Source organism: Chionomys nivalis, chromosome 8 (assembly GCF_950005125.1).
Source record: "Chionomys nivalis chromosome 8, mChiNiv1.1, whole genome shotgun sequence".
Lineage (NCBI taxonomy): Eukaryota > Metazoa > Chordata > Mammalia > Rodentia > Cricetidae > Chionomys > Chionomys nivalis.
Window position 1 is genome coordinate 74,180,203 of NC_080093.1, and position 22,289 is coordinate 74,202,491.

General features: G+C 44.4%; 1 protein-coding gene across 2 annotated transcripts in view; it reads right to left on the reverse strand.

Annotated features, from left to right (window-relative positions):
- Nucleotides 1-22,289, reverse strand: part of Prkcb (protein kinase C beta) — a 345,665-nt gene that overhangs the window by 16,661 nt on the left and 306,715 nt on the right. For both annotated transcript variants that reach the window (XM_057777292.1, XM_057777291.1), the window contains exon 16: nt 17,097-17,237. In XM_057777292.1, coding sequence (XP_057633275.1) covers nt 17,097-17,237 — 141 coding nt within the window. The remainder of the gene's footprint in view (nt 1-17,096; nt 17,238-22,289) is intronic.

A 22,289-nucleotide genomic window follows, 5' to 3' on the forward strand; every position in this document is an offset into this window, starting at 1 on the left:
CTGGCTCTGTTCTGCCAGTGAACATATGGTGTGGTCATGGTGTACTCTGGCTAGTGTGGCTCTCAAAGGCTCTGTCCTAACCCACCCAGCACAGAAAATTCCTCTCCAGTTAGCTATAAGCATAGCAAGAATCTACCACTTAAACTCTGAGGTCCAAGTCTGGGGAGGTATAGAGGCTGTGAGGTGGAGGGGGGCTGTGAAGTGTGGGGTCTGTGAGGTGTAGGGCTATGAGGTGTGGGGGGTCTGTGAGCTGTGGAGGTTGTGAGGTGTGGGGTCTGTGAGCTGTGGGGTCTGTGAGGTATGGGGTCTCTGAGGTATGGGGGCTGTGAGATGCAGGGTCTGTGAGGTGTGGGGTCTGTGAGATGCGGGGTCTGTGAGGTGTGGGGTCTGTGAGGTGTGGGGGCTGTGAAGTATGGGGGCTGTGAGGTGTTGGAAGCTATGAGGAATGGGGGATGTAAACTATAGGAAGAGCTGCAAGGTGCAAGCAGGACCTAGGGCTTCAGTTAGAGATTCGAGGAAAGCTGCGTGCTCAGGCAAGAAGGGTCCATTTTCAGTTCTAGCAAGACTCACTCCCTTGAAGAGACATTTCAAGCAGGTACACACACCACTGCTGAGTTGTTTTGAAAATGGATTTAGGGATGGCGTTATTTTGGGCTTGTTTGTAAGGATATGCACTTTGTTAATAACAAATAGACTTTGTTATTTCTTTCTGGGTTACAGGCAGATCTTAACTCTCCAATTCTACTGTCACTGGATATCACTTTTTGTAGAGTTAAAGTTTCTACCAGAAGTAGCTGGGGAGACAGGAAAATCAGCAAACACAGCATCACGAAACGGGAAGAACTTTGAAAGGAGGAGGCCTAGGAAGTAAATAAGTTGCTCAAGAGCTTCCTAAGCAAGCATTAGGGGCTGAGTTCAATCCGCAGAAGCCATTTAAAAAGCCTGGCACAGTGGCAAACACCTGTAGGCCAGTACTGAGTGGGTGGAGACAGACAGATTCATTGGCCAGCCAGCCTAAGCTAAACTCAAGTGAGCACCAGGTCAATAAGAGACTCAAATAAATATAAATAAATAAATATTAAAATAATGGACAGAGCTGAGGAATGACATTTAAGTTCTCCAGCCTCCGTGCATGTATGCACCCTCACACAAATATGCATGGGCACACACACACACAGAATAGAGAGATTCTGAATTTAGCTTACAGATACACAGTTGTCCCTCATCAGTTCCAAATATCTTTTTGTTTCCTTAAGTACCTCAGTTCTTGGATGCTGCAGATCCTTTTATAAAATGTGGGCAGAACCTACGTACGTAGAGTATGAATCAGTTGACATAGGATACCTAACATGAAGCAAATGCTATGCAAGCAGTTTTTAACCTATTCCACTCCGGGAATGATGGCAAGATGATAGTGTTCTAACATGTTCTACAGAGACACAAAATTCAATTTCTTTAAAAAGAATTCATCCATGGTTGGTTGAATCCATAGATATAGAACCTGGGGACACAAAAGGTCAACAGCATTCACATATTCAAGAATGTATTAAAAGAATAAGGCAGAGTTTAATGTGTTGATCAGTGTGTCCTCCAAGGCAAAAAAAACTAGGGCAAGGAACAGAGGTGGCCCACATTCAGATTGATTTAGAAGAGGAATTCTGAGATTTCATCTAGGTTGGCATCTTAATTGGCTAGTGTTTAAAAAAAATCAAGATTCGGCAATTTTGCGTATATATTTGAGTATATATGTGCATATAGAGAAAGTTGTATGTAGTTATATGCAATACTTATATGGAACATGAAGTATTTCTTGGCTTGTATACTTCTCTACAGTATTCTGAAGAAACTAAGAAGTAAAATTCACTCTAAGAGAGGGCAACAAGGCTCCTAGCAAGAGGGGTAGGAGACTTAATTTCACTGTGTAGCCTTTAAAAAATACTCCTTGAAACATACCTAAACATAATAAAGGCAATATACAGCAAGCCAACAGCCAACCTCAAACTAAATGGAGAGAAACTCACAGCGATCTCACTGAAATCAGGAACAAGACAAGGTTGTCCACTCTCTACATATCTATTCAATATAGTTCTTTTTTATTATTGTATAGTATTATTAACTTTGAAGTGAATAAAATACTCCTGTTTACATATTAGACTTTCTAGATAAACCACTGTGCTTCCTGGATTCTTTTTTTTTTTTTTTAAGGTCCTAGCTAGAGCAATAAGACAACAAAAGGAGACCAAGGGGATACAAATCAGAAAAAAAGAAGTCAAACTCTCACTATTTGCTGATGATATGATAGTTTACATAAGCAACCCAAAAAATTCTACCAAGGAACTTCTACAACTCATAAACACTTTCAATAATGTAGCATGATACAAAATTAATCTAGAAAAATCAGTAGTCCTTCTGTACACAGATGATAAATGGGCCGAGAAAGAAATCAGAGAAAATTCACCTTTCACAATAGCCACAAATAACATAAATATCTTGGAGTAAGTATAACCAAACAAGTGGAAAACCTGTATGACAAGAACTTTAAATCTTTGAAGAAAGAAATTGAAGAAGACATCAGAAAATGGAAAGATCTTCCATGCTCTTGGGTAGGTAGCATTAACATAGTAAAATTGGCAATCTTACCAAAAGCAATCTACAGATTCAATGCAATGCCCTGCAGAATTCCAGCAAAATTCTTCATAGACCTCAAAAGAACAGTACTCAACTTCATATGTGAGAGAAAACAAAAACAAAAACCCAGGACAGCCAGAACAATCCTGTACAATAAAAGGAACTTCTGGAGAAATCACAATCCCTGACTTCAAACTCTACTACAGTGCTACAGTACTGAAAACAGCCTGGTACTGGCATAAAAACAGACAGGAGGACCAATGAAACTAAATTGAAGATACAGATATTAATCCACACACCTGCAAACACCAGATTTTTGACAAAGAAGCAAAAAATATCAAAAGGAAAAAAGAAAGTATGAAAGGTGCTGGTATAACTGGATACCAACATGTAGAAGAATGAAAATAGATCCATATCTATCACCATGCACAAAACTCAAGCCCAAATGGATCAAAGACCTCAACATAAATCCAACCATGCTGAACCTCATAGATGAGAAAGTGGGAAGTACACTTGAACACATTGGCACAGGAGACCACTTCCTAAATATAACCCCAGTAGCACAGACATTGAGAGAAACAATTAATAAATGGGACCTCCTGAAACTGAAAAGCTTCTGTAAAGCAAAGGACATGGTCAACAAGACAAAACGGCATCTTAGAGAATGCGAAAAGATCTTCACTAACCCCACATCAGACAGAGGACTGCTCTCCAAAATATATAAAGAACTCAAGAAATTGGTTATCACAAGAACAAATAATCCAATAAAAATAAAGGAGTACAGACCTAAACAGAGAACTCTCAAGAGAGGGATCTAAAATGGCTGTAAGACACTTAAGAAAATGCTCAACATCTTTATCCATCAGAGAAATGCAAATTAAAACAACTCTGAGATTCCATTTTACACCTGTAAGAATGACCAAGGTCAAAAACACTGATGACAACTTATGCTGGAGAGGTTGTGGAGAAAAGGGAACACTTCTGCATTGCTGGTGGGAGTGCAAGCTAGTACAGCCCCTTTGGATATCAGTATGGCGATTTCTCAAAAAATTAGAAAACAACCTTCCTCCAAACCCAGTAATACCACTTTTGGGTATATACCAAAAGGATGCTCAATCACACCACAAGGATATGTAATCAACTATGTTCATAGCAGCATTGTTTGTCATAGCCAGAACCTGGAAACAACTTAAATGCTCCTCGATTGAAGAATGGATAAGGAAAATGTGGTATATTTACACAATGGAGTACTACACAGCAGAAAAAATAATGACATCTTGAAACTGCAGGCAAATGGATGGAGCTAGAAAACATTAAGGGAGGTAACCCAGACCCAGGAAGACAATTATTATATGTACTCACTCATAAGTGGCTTTTAGACATAAAGCAAAGAAAACCAGCCTACAAATCACAATCCCAGAGAACCTAGACAACAATGAGGACCCTAAGAGAGACATACATAGGTCTAATCTACATGGAAAGTAGAAAAAGACATGATCTCCTGAGTAAATTGGGAACATGGGGACCATGGGAGAGGGTTGAAGGGGAGAGGAGAGGCAGGGAGGGGAGCAGAGAAAAATGTAGAGCTCAATAAAATCAATTAAAAAGAAAAGAGGGGAAAATACTCCTTGATAGTTTCACACATGCACACGATGACTCCTAGACATTACACTGTCTTCTGTTACCCCACCTACACTGAACCCCTTCTCCTTCCCGGAAGGTCCTCCTCCTATTCCCATGTCTGTCCTGGATGGGTGACTTACTGAGTTAATTGGTACTGTTGGCATGAGCATGGGCTGGTCATTATTTATTGGATTACAAGCAAGGTCCCTGTGACACCACTCTTTCCAGCACTCATGAATAATAATCAAGAAGGGGTGGAGCCTCATGAGCACCCTCCACCCCTTACATTAAGAAATGTAGACAAGGCTCGATCTTCAGTTGCTCACTACACAGCTTTGGATGTGATTGGAAAGTTTGATTTTTTTCAGATTTTCTTTAAAGGAAGATCAAAGCATGAAGTAATGAGGTCAAGAAAGACCTCGGGCCTGTGAGAGCAGGCAATTTCCAGGTCATGGATGACTCAATGGGAGAAATGTCAACGGAGTGTGGGGATCTGATTATACCAGGAAGGAAGAGAGAACAAATGGTGGCTAACCAGAACCAGCTAGAACCAGCCACCTTGCCTAAGTCTGTGTGCAAAGTTAGGTGGTGAAGCTGACTTCACAGTAAGTAGAGACTTCGCAGTAAGTAAGTTCCTGAGAAGAGATTTTTAAGATGAAAACAAGCTGGCAGAAGAGGACCAGAAAGGAGTCAGAACATATAACTTGTCTACACAGTGGACATCTCCTCTCCCAGCAACAGAGAAACATATTCTTTCTTACTCATCATGCTTTGGTTAGCCAGGAATAGAGTGCTTTCTTGGCTCAGGGGGACAGATGACCCAGGCCAAGCCAATTAGCATAATCCATCCCCCTGGTGACATGCAATTGAAAAGAAGCATATGGCCTACTATTGCCTCATAAGATTAAGTCTAAGGCTACCAGGAATTTAGGGGAAAAGACTCTTTTGTGGAAGTTTCTGGGAACCCCAGGAGCTGAGCTGTTTGCTGCCCCGTGTACCGGTGATGTTGGCTAAGCATAAATGTGAACTTGATCACATCAAGAGATGTCAGTCGAGCGTACTTCTGGGATTCTTTCCAGAGACAACTGCATCTCAAGGCTCTAACCTATCCAATGCTTAATCTGCCAGTAAATTTGAATTTTGAATGGACTTTTGGAGGTGATGGAACTGTGGAAGGTGGAACCTACCCAAAGAAAGCGGGTTGCTGGGGATGCTACCCCTTTCCTGACTCTTTCTGTGTTCTAGCTGCCATGTGATGGGCAGTTTTGCTAGACCATGCTTTTCTGCTGCAAGGCTCTGCCTCAGACAGCCGCATACATAAGGAAATGGCTGGCCATGGACTCACACTCTGAGCCCAAATAAATCTCTTCCTATGAGTAGTTTCTGTTAGGAACTTGTCACACAGGTCAAGGTCTTACTAGCCCAAGGACCACAAAATCTTCTGAGAAGAACAACTGATTAGAATTAGCAGAAGCAATCAAAGGAGATAAGAAATGGCATCTCCTTCCCACTGATTGAGACCACAGGTCAAGTCACGCCTTAATAATCAAGGGCTTCCCTTCAAAGTCAGCATGAATCAGGAGCCTAATTGTAGCCACAAGAACTCTGGTTAATGTGGAGGGAAACTGGAAACAGATGTCTATGGAGAGATGGGAAGATGGGGGTCAGAGCAGGAATGGAGCGAAGTCACACAAAGAGGAGATAATGGTGGTCAACCTAGCTATACCCTGATAGGCCAGGAATTTTAGGACCGTTCACTTAAGCCCATCTACATGTTTCATTTCTTCCAGTCATTCGGGAGATGGGGTTTTCAGGAGAGTAAGAGCCTTGAAGCTTTAGTGATAAGAACTTGAGAAAAGAAACATTAGGGCTTACTCAGGGGATTTAGGAAAAGGTGGCCTGGAAGGCTGAAGCCACAAAGACTGCATCCATTGAGGCTCCATGCTGCCCGTCTCCACTCATAGCTGATGCTAAGGATGCTGAGTTACAGCTCCATTTGACTTTTGGTCCACTTCTCTTTTTGGTGGAAAGTCTCCCTGAAGCCTTCCACTTTTCTTCTCGAGTCCCCTCATCCTTTAGTCATGAGCTTTCTGGGAGACTGTGATTATCATTATAGCCTAGATGCAGGTTGACCAAAGATTCAAGAAACGGTCCTATCGAGTATCTACCCAACTAGGACTATCCCTCAGGGAGGTATGTGATGTCAAGATTAGAGCAAGAGAAATTTAAACCTCACACCTGTGTGGCTAAGTTTCATTCTTGAGAGAAGAAACATTACAATAGCAAAGAGCTCTTTGGTGAGCTCTAAGGTGAAGGGGTAGGACTTTAAATTAGTTGATGCTCAGACTTAGTTGCTGGGTGACCCTGGGTATGTTACTTAGCTTGTGGATCTGAGTGTGTTTCCTTAGATGTATGGGGAAATTGAACATTAACTCCTCTCTCAAGGGGTTCGTGTGTGGGTGCAATGCGCTGAGTCCAGTTCATACCGCTCTATATTCTCTAGGAAAAGTAAATAATTCGACTACCATAAGTGACTTGTTTTTAATGCTATAAATAGAACTAGCATAATAACAAAGCCCTGCATCTTAGCTCCGTCATATTCCCCGAGTGAGTCACTTAGCCCAACCTCTGGCCCTCTGTTCATTGGTTGGATAAAGGAGCTGAATTTCCCTTTCTAAGGCAATCTTTCAATACTTGACTTCTATTGTATTCCATTCATTATGGCCAGACACACCCCAACAGTTCCGTGGTCTCTCAGAGCACAGGCGTGTCCCATTCACCATTTCTGTTCAGTTGCTGACTTCCCTTCCAGGGGTAGGCTCAAAGTCACACACCTGGCAAGGGATTTTGGAACTTCGCTTGGCCCAGGCACTCGATAAAATTTCCAGTATCTGAAGGGAGCCTGATTCGATCTTTACTCTAAATGGAGTCTCCATGGGGACCGAGAGAAGATGGAAAGAGAGATGGGATGACGATCTCAGGCTGTGTTTCTAAGAGACTCTGGTCTACCTGTTGGCTAGTCTAGGTATTTTTGTTATGGTCTCTGCAAACTCTGCTCCACAGGTGTGCACACAGAACCTTCAGAGTAGACTATCAAAACATCTCTTTCCAGAGCCTAAGCCTAGATCCTCCTTTAGGATGCTGCCCTACCCTGTTGCTCTCAGTCCACGCCTACTGTCTCTGTGAGACTTGAAACCCAAGCTTTCAGAAGAAGGCAATCTGCATCTTTTCCAACTCTGCCAGTGAACCGAAAAAAGGTGCGAATATACTGCTTACTTGTTACAGTATTTTAAAATGAATGTTAAGTCACTTGAACTATAGGAATTCTCAGTCTTTTCTTTTCCTTATGATGAAATAAACACTATTCATTGTCATGGCTCTCCATTAGCACGATCCCAGACTTTACCAGGTGCTCCAAATTCATACAGTAGTCTTTCCAGGGATTTCAGGCAGTGCAGCATTCGGAGCTCAAGTCCTGACTCTGCCACCCCCTACTGCTAGATTATAAGAAGATTTTTAACTTCTTTAGGCCTCCCCCTACCCCCTTGTTACCATGACGATAACAACATCTATGTTGAAGAAGCTGTTGTGAGAAATGGCATGGGATGATGCCTAAAAGGCACTCAGGACAGTGTCCAGCACAGGCAAGAACTCAATATGTTTTCTAATATGTTTGAATAATGTAGGTTTTATCAGATTTACTTTAAGTCACAATATTCAAACAGCTATTGTTCTCTTGAGTATTTGGTACTTTGGAGGGGTTAAGTTCAATGCTTAAATAAATCATACCAACTAGAAGTCAGATCCCTTCCTTAAGCCTTGAATTTGGAGTTTGAATAGCAAACACACAAAGGTTATACTTTCTGGCTTCGATTCAGAAATGTCAGGACATCAAACACACCTTCCGCCACATGCACACCGAGACACTTACTCATACAGTAGAAAGGGCAATTGGGTTTGGAGGAGAATGTCACACGAGTGGAGCTGCAGCTCATTAAGGGGCACTGAAGCTTTTGACTTTATAAACAATGCTTTCAAGTGACAGAGCCACCGAGAAACCAAGTCCTATGGGTATGAGCTCTTCCTGAAGCAGTGGCACCTTTGGACTCTCAAAGGATATGGGCAATGTGTGTGTGTGGGGGGGGCTGTTGTCCATATATGGAAGTCAGAAGACTATCTCAAGTGTTGGTTTTTGGCATCCACCTTATTTCAGATATTAGGCAGGGTCTCCTTGTTCACAGCTGCATAGACCAGGATAGCTGACCCTTGGGCTTCTATGCATTTCTTGTCTCTGTCTCCCATCTGACTATTGTTAGAAACACATGCCATTGTGACCAATGCACTCAACTCATAAGTGGGTTCCAGAGGTTTGGATTTAGGTCCTCATGCTTATGCAGCAAGCCCTTTACCCAGCAAACCATCTCCCCAGACCCAGCCATTTATGGTCAAAATTTGAAAACGGCATAGATCTCAAAGGGCCAAGGGACACCCTGCAAGGAGCCTTATATCTCGAAAGATTTCTAGGCTCTCCTGATGTGGAAATGTCTGGAAATGATGAGGTTTTATGTAAATAGGAAAGATAAGAATAATCAACAAGAGCAGAAATGATGGAGTCAGCCTGTTAGAGATGGGAGAGGCCTGACGTGCAGGCTGGAGGGGGAAGAAGAAGGGACCAAGCATGCTGATCATGTCTCTATGGGCTGGGTGGTTGCTTACAAGTCAATGCAAGGAGGTAGAGGAAGATGATCTGTCTTCTTTGGTACTGGAGACTGAATCCAGAGTCTCTTGTCGGCTAGGCAAACACTCTCATGGACCTTAACAGTTAGTGGTCTTTCTATTTTTGTTTTTGAGACAAGGTCTCGCTGCATCTCACAGGCTAGCTTGAATTCATTCCAACCAGGCAGGTCTGGAACTTGTGATCTTCTAGTGTAAGCCTTCTGAGTGGCTGAAACCATAGACCTGTGCCAACAGGACCAGCTGAAATGTGATTTTGATAGCTACTTCTCAGAGAGAATCCATGATCAGACTGCTCATATTTCCAGGGACTAGTCGAGCTGCACCTCGCCAACAGGGGGCAAATGCACACATGCCGGCACTTAAGACTCTATGGACTTCATGAAATGGATGTCCTGCGCCTGCCTTCCTTTCCCTGTGCCCTTCAGATACCTGCTTCCATGCTGATGGTTGGATAAGGTGATCTCAAGGTCATCTCAACGAGGCAGCTGGACAGTGGGCTGCTGCAAGACCTATGTTAGGACATTCCTGGGAGCCTCTCAGAGATGGGATGCCAGGACTTCATCATAACATGGGAGCCCCAGGAAAATCTCAAACAGGCATTTCAGTTCCACCACGGCACACTAGCACTTCTCATACCATGACGTCAGTGTACCGTTTCATAGTAAAATACAGACATTCAAGAAGGCGCAGCCTCAAAGCACCCTCTACTATTGCAGAGCAAAATTCTGAGATGCATCTTCCAGGCACAAGAATGATCTGGCCACAGTTCTCAGCATCAACAGTCACCTCAACTGCTATGTCCTCCCACTGACAGAAGGAATACAACTTACAGGGTGAGCACAACCTACTCTGTGCCCTGCAAACTGTGCTCTGAGCAGCAGGTGCTTTCCTGATAGTTATTCCCTTGGATCTTCTTCTACCAGGACCAAACTCTGGTATGCTGGGCTTTACACTGAAAGAACAATCATGTGATTTCTGTTCACCTATCCTCCGTGCCATAACAGGTACAGAGTTGCCTACAAGATACCAGGAACTGGAGAAGGCCTGAGGATGCCAAAGTGAGCATCCCTCAAAAGGCTCCCAATTGGCTCCATCCTATCCACATTCCCATAGCCTCCTGCCTGGATTGTTGACAGAGCCTCCACAGTTGCTTTCCTCAGTTTCACACTTTCGTCCCCTTCTTAGCCAGTATAATTCTTCTAAAGCCTAGTGTTAGGCCATTATTTCTCTGCTCACAGTTTGTATTAAAAGCCAAAGATCATATAGTGCTCAACACCATCTCTCCTTCCCAAACCCTCGCTGGTTTTTCTCCTTATTCACTGAGCTCAGATGCCTACACTCTGGTATCTCTCAAATATCTCCAGCAAGCTATCTTACAGCCTTTCCATGCATTCCTAACACCTTATTCATGCCCCAGTCCCTCCTTCGCCTTCTGGTCTAGCAATAGGAAGCTTGTGTGGAAGGCAAAATCCCGGGCTCCACCCTCGGCAGTTTGTACCAGACTTTCAGGGGACTTGTGCACACATGCAAAAGGAGCACTGGTGCCTACTGCACTGGGCCACCTGTGCAAGGACAGATAGCTGCAGTCTGCAGCACTCTCCATGCAGTACCAAGGGTGTAGTGCATCGCACCTCCCAATCCTTCTGTAGCATCCTCTCCCTGTGCACACTGTGAAGCCAAAAGGAGCCATGACAGCTTGCAGTGCAGCAGGCAAATTATAGCCCTTTATAAATACGATAGTAACTTACACAACAACCAATTTATCAGAGACACCCTGCTGTACATAAGAAAAACACCTTTTACTTTAATATACAGCTCTAAAGAATCCTTTATGCCCCATAACAGGGTGTGTTACAGCATCTCGTTTTATGATCATTCATTCATTTATTCAGTAAAAAAAAAAAAAAATTCCAGCCCCTATTATGTGCTAAAACTTCAGCGAGGCATTGGGTCTGACACTGAAAAACCACAGCCACAGTCTAGTCAAACGACAGATGTTAAATTGAGCAAACAATTGCAAGAACATGGGATGAGTCTGTGAACAGGATGCAAGTAGGTCCCAGCTCGGGAATCAAGAGGCGCCTCCCTGAGGAGGTGATGTTCTTTGGATTTAATGAGGCAACACCTAGCTTCCAGGAGGGAGGAAGAGGAACAGGGGAAGGACTCTGGGTATCCCAGGCAATGGTTTTGCATAGGTAACACTGGCAAAGAGAGATAAGGCTAGACATTAAAGAAATAAAAGAAACCCAGGAGCACTGGTCCTTGGAGCTAGGAGCCCAGACTGTGGGAGGAGCACCTGGTCTTGGAAGGACTCAAAAGCTGCATATGCCAAAGACCAATAGGTATTATGATGAGGTACCAGAAAGCTGGTGGGGGTTGCAAACAAGAGATTAATGTGACCAGATACACATTAAAGACACTATTGTATGGAGTTTGGGAGATAGCTCAGTCAGTAAATGGCTTTCCACACAAGCAGGAGGATCTGAGTTCAAATCTCCAGTATCCATGCAAAAAACAGGCACGGTGTTTTTAATCTGTAATCTTAGTGATGAGGAATGGGGAAGACAGGAGGATTCCAGTGGGCTTGCTCGACCAGTCAGAGTACATGAAACATTGAACTACAGATTGAGTGAGAGACCCTGTCTCAAAAGAATAAGGTGGAGTGGGCAAGAGGCAGACACTCAGTGTTGACCACCAGCCTCCATGTACATGAGCATGCGTGTCTCCTTCCACAGGCACACACACACACACACACACACACACCATTACTTTGTACCCTATGACAATACAACAACCTGGTATCTTTTCGTATAGTTCCGAACAATGCACTGCCAAACTGCTGTTTGCCACAACAGAAGATAGCACTGAGAACAAACAAAACCCATTAAAGCGATTTTAATGAACCACCCATAATAGCACCCTTCGCTGAAGTTTGAATATAGTCCTCTGTTTCTGCCCCTTGCGTTTTCTCTCCCTCAACTCACTTAATAGCATGCATAAATCAGGCCCGTTGACAGGTACACACATGGCTTTTAATATCCAACAAGGCACATGGAAGTCTGCACACTTGCCACAGGCATTTCTGAGATGACAGACAGATAAGAAGGATGAGGAAACACAGATCCTGGGGTGGGAGAGGGAAATCAAACCTGGATTTGCAATATGAGAGGAACATGAGCAGGAAGAATCAAAATGGGTGGAGCATGTGTTTGTTACTGTTGTCAGCCCTGTGTGTGCATGTATGCATGCATGCGTACACACACACACACACACACTTCAGATAACTGTGGTTCAGAAATGATTTTTAGAGCTGGATGCAACCTCACATGCCTGTAATCCCAACATTTGGGAAGCTGAGGCTAAAAGATCATGAGTTCAAGGCCAGCCTGGCTGTCACAACCCCCCCCCCACCAAAATAATTTAGAAATTCAAGGATAAAATGTTGCATATTCACCAAACGCAAGGACACGCAGAGAACTAATTTTCTTGCCATTACTCTCTGTGGTGGTTTGAATGAGAACGTGCCCTATAGGCTCAGAGGTTTGAATGCTTGACCTCTTCTTGGTGGAACTGTTTGGGTATGTTTAGGAGGTGTGGCCTTGCTGAAGGAGGCATGTTGCTGAGGGTAGGACTTCTTTGATGTTTCAAAGTCATGTGCCTTTCTCAGTTCACTCTCTCTGTTTCATGCTTGCTGCTCTAGATGTGAGCCCTCAGCTTTTGCTCCAGCTGACATGCTTGCTGCTTGCTGCCATGATAGATTCTAATCCTTCTGGAATTATAAGTCCAAATAAACTCTTTTCTTCTATAAATTGCCTTGGTCATGGTGTTTTATCACAGCAATGGAAAGTAAACTAATATACTCTCTGAATGATATAAAATAACAACTTTTTATATTTGTATATTATTAAATAGGTTTGCTTATAAATATAATATGTATTTATATTATATATTATTAAATAATAATCATTAATTAATATAATTAAATATCGATGCTAGGTATTAATATTATTTTTCTTTTTATTATTATGCATTTATTTGTTATACTGATTATTTATAAGGGATTGTTTGTTTTATTTAAAAATGTTTATTAAATATTTATAAAGATTAAATATATATTTATATATCACTTACTTTTAATATATATAATAGCTGATCTAGAAATGATTTAAAGTAGGATATGTGATATAAGAGACTTGAATCTCCATGGATTTTGGAATTCTTGAACCAAAGCCCCACAGATACTGTGGGAAAATGTATTTCTAAATCCATCAAGGGAGATTGAGGTGGGCCCTATTTCCCTTTGAGCTAGTCGTAAAATATCTGGAAACACATGCTCTATTCTGGCTACTGCATTTTGAAATACATTATTAAACTCACATAAGGGAATGCAGGATATTGTGTGGTTAGAAATAATACCAAGGTAGAACAATTGAAGGCTCTTGTTGATCATTACTAGCAATTATTCAATTACATAATTAATATAAGAAGAATTATTGATGTTAATAACTTAATAATTGATAGTACTGGTCTTATCAATGATAGACAGCTACTTTTTCCTGTTGTCTATGAGCCAGACACAGACTAGATGTGCATGTACATACCCATGCATGCTGTGCGAGTGTGTGTGTGTGTATGTGTGTGTACGTGTGCTTGCGTATATGCAGGTACCCATATATGTGCAAAAGTGTGTGTATAAGCCAGAGAACAATCTCTGATGTCATTTTTCAGAAGCTATCCAATTTGTTTTCTGAGATAGCTTGCCTCATTGTCCTGGAACTCTTCAATTCAGCTAGTCTAGTTTGTCTGCAAGTCTTAGAGAGCCCCCGTGTCCACCTCTCCAGAAGTGAGATTAACAGCACTGAACTAGGGTCTTCATGGTTATATGGCAAGAATTTTACCAAATGAGCTACGGCTACAGCCTGCGAACCTTTTACGTTCATGATCCTTAGTGGGAATAGTCACAGATAGAATCTCAGTCAGAAGGAACTCCTAACTGCTCACAAATACTAACAGGAACTGGCTAAATGTTACCCCTACTTGATCCATCAATACTCCAGAAGGTTACAAAATACTCCACGGGCCACATGTGGGCTATAGATGTGTTTTTATTTGCCCTGAACGCTGTTTAATTTTTAAACATTTGTTGCCAATTATGAAGAAATAGTGAGATTTCTGTTAAGAAGTCCTAATTCCCAGCTTCTAATGGGAGCATGAAGCCTGGGCCTCGCTGAGCCTCAGCTCTTCACCGTGGCTTTCCATCCTTCTCCTGTCCCTCACAGCCTGCCATCTTTCTTTGAGGTACCTGAAACTCAGTCTGTGATGCATGCCAAAGTCACCACCCCACCCCCAAATGACAGAGGGCCAGTCTCTCATGTAACTAGCTCTTCTCTCTGCCACCTTCCTCTGGCTTCTGCCGCTCTCCCCTTCCTGAGTGATTCTCTCAGCCTAGAGCATACCTCAGATTCCCCGCAGGGCTTCCTGGACCCACAGCATCCAACTCTGCTACAGGACTTCCTGATTCGGGGTGTCTAGGGTTGGGTCCTAGCCATTTAATTTGAACATGGTTCAGATCGATGCTGTCACAGCTCGGGGGATCACCATTTGAAATCCACTGCTCTGCAACCTAAACACGAGCTCCTAATGTCCAGTGGGTTCGTGCTAATGGACCTGGGCAAAGTAAGGAAAGGCGAGGTTCATATTTTGAGGCCTTACAAGTAGTCTTGCAAAAACTAAGTGGAGGGGCACTGTTGAGATGACGGGGGGCGGGGGGGGGGTAAATGCTTTCTGTGCGAGCATAATGGCTAGAAGAGCTTGGTTTTCCTGAACCCATACAAATGCTGTGTGTGTGTGTGTGTGTGTGTGTGTGTGTGTGTGTGTGACGGTCCACTTGTAATTCCAGACAGGGCTTTCATATCAACCTGGCTAGCCAAGCCAGTTCTATTAGTGATCTGGGTTTATGTGGGAGATCCTATCACAGTGAAGAAGGTGGAAAGCAATCAAGGAAGAGTCCAGTAAGTAGCCACCTTCAGGTCTCCACCTGCACATGCATACCTCCTGGACACAAATATGCTCATATACTTGTACACACACACACACACACACACACACACACACACACACACACGTCATTGCCTTACCCTCGAAACACCAGTTTCCTAAAGAGTTTGTCCACCCCTTCCAAATCACCTTTTGATTTATTCCCAGTGGGCTCAGTAAAGGCAGCTGTACTGCCAAGGACATGCGGCCCCTATCTCCACCCCAGGACAGAGCACAGCCGCTACCTAAGGAACAGTTACTACTAACTTGCCTCCCAAGGATCCTAAACCCAAGACACTAACGACTCTGTGGCATCGCTGCCCACCATAGTCAATTCTCTTTGAGAACCTGTCACGTACTGGGCTCATCCCAAGTGCCTGCATGTATCACAACAATCCTCCTCGCAGAAGCCATTATCTCGCTGCACTACAGAGGATGACAAATAGGTCAGAGAGCACTTGACGGGTTTTACCGTCTCTAAAACAGCCAGGAGAAAGTGGCTACTCACTGATGATCGGATGCTGTTTAGAGTGCAGTGCTCCGGTCTGTGTCACTGTCTAAGAGGAATGATATGACACTCGGAAATAACGTCATATGGGTATGCTTTCAGGAGGGGTTTACAGGATGTCAGGATTCCAAATATAAGCTCACAAGTCTCCCGAGCGTCTAGAGAGGGTGGGTCTCTGCTGGACATTTTGGGAAGACTGGTCAAGTATTAATCTAGAATATTCAACAATGGAGAAAAGTCCCAGTCTGGAACTGACTGCTTCCATTGGGGCTGGCTTCTCAGCACTCAGATGCATTCAGCAAGAGGCTCAGCAGGGGGGCTGCCAGGCTGTAGTTCTAGGCATCCGGAAAAAAAGAGACAGGGTACTTTTATCGGGCTCTTGGGAGAGCCACCTAGGAGATTTTCTTGTCCTTTTTCCCGAGACTTTCTAGAAAGTTTCCAATGGAGTTAGACTGCCCAGGATATGGTTCTCCCTCCGTCCCATCCCACAGCAGTTGGGTGACCTCTGGGAGTCTCTGCCTTCTTCTCCCAGGACCAGAACAATAACCAGCCTTCTAGGCTGTTGTGAGGGTTTAATTAGATGTTGTATGTGAAATGCTTAACATGGCACCTAGCACATAATAAATGCTCAAGAAATTAACAATTATCACATCGAAATAACTATCATTATCACCTTCTTCACCTGAAAACTGAGACCCCCTACAACTTCAGGTGTCAATGACAATGTTTATGTTCACTTTCCAGCCTCCTTCAGTAGTTTCACAACATTGTAATAAAAATCTCCAGGTCTGCACTGTACTTAACATTAACAAAGAAATACCCACCCAATAGAATCACAGTTCTGATCCATACAGGAAACAATGCCCACCCTCCCACCCCAGAAGCCGGCAAGAACCCTACCGGGTCTTTGGGATGGCAAATTTCTCCCATGGATTATAGGGGAACGGGAAGTGTTTATTCTGCATGAAAGCCTATCTACATTCAGCCTCCAGGAGTCAGGAGTCTCAACCTCTGCTTCCTGTTCCTTCACCTGGGGAAAGGGCTGGCTGGTGAACTGCTCTCAGTTACCGAATCAGAGGTAGTACTGTATGTTTCTCTGAACTCAATTGAAATACCATTGAGATAAACAACATGACCTTTTCAATGTCAGTCTGGAGAGAAAATGACACGGTTGAACTGAGGAAGGAAGGAGGGCAAAATTAGATTCTTTATCACATTTCCAGAATACGTCTGGACTCTGCTCACCCAAGAACCACCCCCCCACAAAGGTGTCAGCTCAAACAGTTACAGTAATTGAATCAGAGCAGCAGCAGCAGCAGCAACAACAACTAAAATCTCCATATCAATTGCCCTCCCCATTATTTACAGAGGCTGGGCTTCACAATAGAAATCTCCATGTTGGTATCCAGTGACTTAGAAGCAAATGGGGAGGGAGGCACCCACAGACATATTCAAGTGGATGTGTCGATGCGCACACCCCAGAAAGCATTCAAGGCACACACCCGCAAAAGAAAGAACATCTTGTATCTGAGGACCAGCCAGCCAAAGAGGGGAGTTTACTTACAGCTTTTGGTTTATATGGTGGCTGAATCTCCTTGCGTTCGAGTTTCTCCCAGTCAATATACCGGAAAAATGCATGCTCTTTAATGTCTCGTTCCCCTTCAGGTCCACAACCCAGACGTTTGCCTGGATGTTTGGTCATTAGCTAAAAGAGGGGGAGAGAAAAAAATAAAACATTGAAGAGATTGCAGACCAGGAAGTGAGAGCCGTGAGAAACAGTTACCCCAATGGAGGAGGAAAGGAGCACAGTGCAGAATATCAACAGGTCTTACGGTTTGAGGGTTCATCCCAGTGACAGTTTCTTAGCCAGATCTCTGTGGGAGAGAAGCCTAAAATGATGCCCATCCCAGAGCAAAATCCCACAGGGCTAAATCAAATCAAAGCTCCAATGTGGCCTTTGAACTTCACATTAAAAATGTCACAAGCTGCATTTGGGTTCAAGATTGAGTCTTGTGTGTTACTGGTGCACCTAAGGAAGACAGTTGCTATATCTTCAAGACCCCTTCCCCTCCTGTAGCGAGAAACACTGACATTTGACCAACTGGAAGGATGCATTCATTCAGATGCTGTGTGCATTTCTCAGCAAAGCACTTGTAAAATGGGGGAAAAAAACAGCAAACAAAAGAAAAATATTAGTCAAAAGGACCCAAGTTTCAAGTAATTGCTTTCAGAACGCTCATTAAATAGTCAAAACCTAGCCCAGCTCATTTTCCCGTATCACACATCACCCTCCGTTGAGGTTTCTTTGGTATTCTGTTTAAATTACTTAATTATCAACACTCCCCATCTTTGTGTCTGGCAGCCAGTGCTAAATAACAAGATGAATAGATGCGGAGAGGAAACCAGCCAGGCTTCCTGTTAGAAATGAACCTGAAGCCACATGCGAGGGTCTCTGATCTCAAGATGCCAGCAAGGGAACAGATGAAAGAAAGGAGGAGGAGGAGAAATGACTCGGAGGGGACGTAGAAACAAGGCAAAGGAGTGAGCCGCAAAGCCGAGCTGACACCAAGCACCCCCGGGTTTGCCCACAATTGGATGACTATGGTTAAAGAGGGAACCTAGCAATTCTTTCTGAACTGCTGCTGCACATTCGACTTGACTCCTGCCTACGACATGCCCCGCAGCCCCAGGCACACACTGTCTGTGTGTGCTTTATCTCCCACGGAGCCAAACTACCTCAAACTCAGTATTCTCAGCTCCTTTTCCACGTGAAATGACAAGGCAACTGGTCCTCAGAGAACTCAAACAACAGTAAGGACTTGCAGAGTGACCACAGGTGGGATCTGGTCCCTCTTCAGCCTAGCTCCAAAAAAAATTTTTTTCGCCCCATACAGGGTTTCTCTGTGCTGCTTTGGAGCCTGTCCTGGAACTAGCTCTTGTAGACCAGACTGGCCTCGAACTCACAGAGATCCGCCTGCCTCTGCCTCCCGAGTACTGAGATTAAAGGCGTGTGCCACCTCGACCCAGACAAAATTTGGGTTTTTAAGAGAAATGGGAGCCAGGCAAGCTGTAAGCTTGTGATTCCAGCACTTCGTAGACTGAGACAGGAGGATTGCAGGAGCCCAAGGCCTGTATCAAAGTGGCAGGGTAGAGAGAGAGAGAGAGAGAGAGAGAGAGAGAGAGAGAGAGATTGGGACAAATGACTGTGATGCCTCCAGCATACCAAAGCACACACTGGCCTCCAGGTACCCGTGGCTCTTCTCACCTGCCCCCCCCACCCTAAAGTTCTCCAGCTTATCTTTTGCTCCCCTCTCTCTTGCCTCCTCTTTTGCATCCCTCTCTTGGTCACCTTTGTCTGTACTTTGTTCTCTTCCTCTCTCACCCTCCCCACTCTCTCTCCTTTCGTGGCCTGGTTTAGTTGGCTGGTCATGCTCAATATACTGTTTTCTCTCCCTTCTCTGGACTCTTCCAAATGTCCTGGCTGTGCTCTCTCTCTCTCATATCCACATTAAAAACCTTCTCCTTAACCTTGGAGTGGTCATGTCCTCACTTTATACACTCTGTATGTGGTTTTCCCAGAGGTATTTGTGGTCTGGCTTGGTCAGGAAAAGTCAATGGAGGGCAAGCAAATTAAGTTGAGCCTTGGCATTTATGTTGGGTTTGGATGGATAAAAAGAAGGTCTGGGACAGTGTTTTTCAAGCTTTTTAATACTGTGACCCCTTAATACAGCTCCTCATGTTGTGGAGATCCACAACCATAAAATTATTTTCATTGCTACTTCTAACTGTAATGAATTATAATATTAATATCTGTGTTTTCCAATGATCTTACGTGACCCCAAGGGGTTGTTATTCACGGGTTGAGAACCACTGATCTAGACAGTCTCAGTCCCGATAACAATAACACCAACACCAATAATGTTTCTGTAGACTGAGCACAGCATGTGTCTGTGCCAAAGGTAGCCCAGCTATTATCTCTAACTCTTGAATCTTACAGAAACACTCTGAGGCTTCAGCAACTATTTTTCCTGTTTTCTAGATAAGGAAACTGGTCCAGAGAAGTAAAATCATCCACCTAACGTCACACAGCCAAGGAGACGAGCTAGGTGAGTGTGTGGATGTGTGTGAGTGCATGTACATGCGGAGCCCAGAAATCTGCCTCTCATGTCTTCCTCAGTCACTCTTCACCTTGTTTGCCTGGAACTCCCCCAATTTAGCTAAGTTAGCTAGTCAGTGAACCCCAGGAACCCTCTCGTCTCTACCTACCCATTATTGAGATGATGGATGTGTGCCACCATACCTGTCTTTTTTATGTGAGCTCTGAGGACTGAACCTGGGTCTCCATGCACGGCAAGTACTTTACCCACGGAGCCTCCTCCTCAGCCCACTGTAACTCGGTCTCTGTTTATTTTTACTTCAACTTGCCAGTCTAGGCTTGTGCCTGCTTTCAGCATACTGGCCATGGAAATCTAAGCAAACCTTTTCTGCTTTCATGCTGGAAAACAGGGTTTTTTTAATGAGCTAGACATATATAAGAAAATAGTATCTGTGGGAAAGAGGTCTGTTTTCAGATCCCTTGTAGGCAGGGAGACGACAAGCAAAGACACGCCACTGTGGGCACACAGAGCGGGAGGAGGCTCGGCCTGGTTCCCACACTCCGCTCTGGTGCCTGAAGCCATGTAGACAGCTGGATGTAATCACCATTCCCATCTCAGCTCACCTCCCAGACTCCTCTCCTGGGGCCCTCTGCTCTGGAGGAAGCATTTGGCTCTTGGCTGAAGCATCACCCCCTACTTCGAAGGAGCAGCAGCCTTGAGGAGAGAGCCCACACTGCACTCCACCCACTGACCGCAGAGCACTGCCCCCAACACTGCCAGCCAAGAGAGGCACTCCGGTTCATCATAAAGGTTATGGATCCTGGATTGATAGGAAACCGCTCCACCAGGCAAAGTGCTAATTGGAGCTGAAGCTGAAGGCAACTGACCTGGAAAACTTTCTCTCCTCCGTGACCCACTTAGAACCCCCCAGCTGTCCAGGCAGGGATGGACAGTGGAAGCCCGTGAGCGTGCATTGGACACCTACTACACCCTAGCCATGCAACAAGAGTCCTCTTCCATGGCCTCGCTTAGGTCTGGGAAATGGCTCATTAAGTACTTTTATTGTTTTTAGAGCCGAAGAAGAGAAAGAAGATGCCTAAGGATTCAAGGGAATCGCTCAAAAAGCACACACCTAAGAAATGAGAGGACGCGGATTTACGGGGGCCTTTTGATCTCCTAAATCCTTCATTTTTCAAATTCCCCTGTCACAAGGGGACACAAGCTCAAATGCCAAGAGGAGCCTGGCACCAGGCAGGGCAGTGACAGCATTAGCCATATTGGAGATGGCCTGAGGGTTCTGGAGCAGAATCCAGGCTCTGGTCTAAGTGATTTATAGGCATTAACTGGTTTAATCATCAAAGGACCCTATGTGCAGGGCTGTTATTGGCCTCAATCCGTAAATCAGGTCAAACAGCTCCCCCACAATCATAGTGGCTCATAGCTTTGGACTTGAATTTGAACCCAGATGGAATCTGGCCATTATGTTTTTGTTTGTTTGTTTTTAAAAACTGGAGTAGGCACATCCCATCTAGAGGGGACTGTGATTTCCAATCTTACGAACAGATGCTTTGTAGGAATGACAGGCCAATGTGGCAGCTGAAAACCTAAGGGTTTTAGGGAACATCTAGACCTTCAGATGTTGGGAATCATTAAACAAAGTCTTCGTGATTGACTTTATCCCACTTCCCTCCTGACAGAATGTCTCCAGAAGCCCCATTGGCTTCTGTCTGCAGCCGGTCTTATCTTTGGACTTTGCCAATGCTCCGGATAAACCTTTGAATCTCCTCTGTGCTCCTGGTTTTTCTTCTCTCCCTGCCTCACACCCTCCAAGGAAAAAAAAACTGGAACCAATTTAACTCGAGACTGAGGCTAATTCACACGTGGCTTCCCTAGAGATGCCTACATCCTCACTTGCATAGCTCAAACACCACACTCAGGTGACTGACCAGGTGGGAGTTCAGGTAGTGTTACAAGGTATTTTCAAGCTGTGAGGTTGGCCCAGCTCATATCACCGGGGCCAAGACTCAGGCCGAGCTGCCTGATTGTTGCTGATTTCCTTAGCCAAAGCCACCATAGACGGCTTCTGACTAGGGTCAAGAAGAGCCGGGCTGGGTAAGGCAGGGGAAATAGGCAATATCCCAGAGATCTATGACTACAGCCCTGTCATGTGTAGACACACAAGGGGAGCCCTGTGCTCAGACACAGAGTCTAACCTTTAGACCTCGCCTTCATTGTTTGCTGGTGGGAAGGCCTTTGTAAAACCTCAGTCCTTACACGCAATTCCCTCTGTCTCAGAGTGCAGCTTTCACACTGCGGTCATGGTTGAGAGAGTGCATGCATCCTTTGGACAATGTGCTTAAAGGCAATGCGTTCTGAGCTACATTGCGGGGCAGGGGTGTAGGTGGAGTTTCAGAACATTAGTGCTCAGACTTTGTCTCTGGGATGGAGCCTCAGTCTGTGTAGTCTGAAAAGCACAGGTTGGATCCAACACAAGATGTAGCACAAACAGTCTTTACACGTAAACTCCTGTCTGGCTTTCCTCACAGGTACTATTTTCACAAATTGCAGGTGTGTAACTGTCTGTGCCCTTTCAACTGTGTGTATATGTGTACATAAGTGTTTGCACGCCTGTGCACTACAAGATGTGGGCAGCTTTGGGA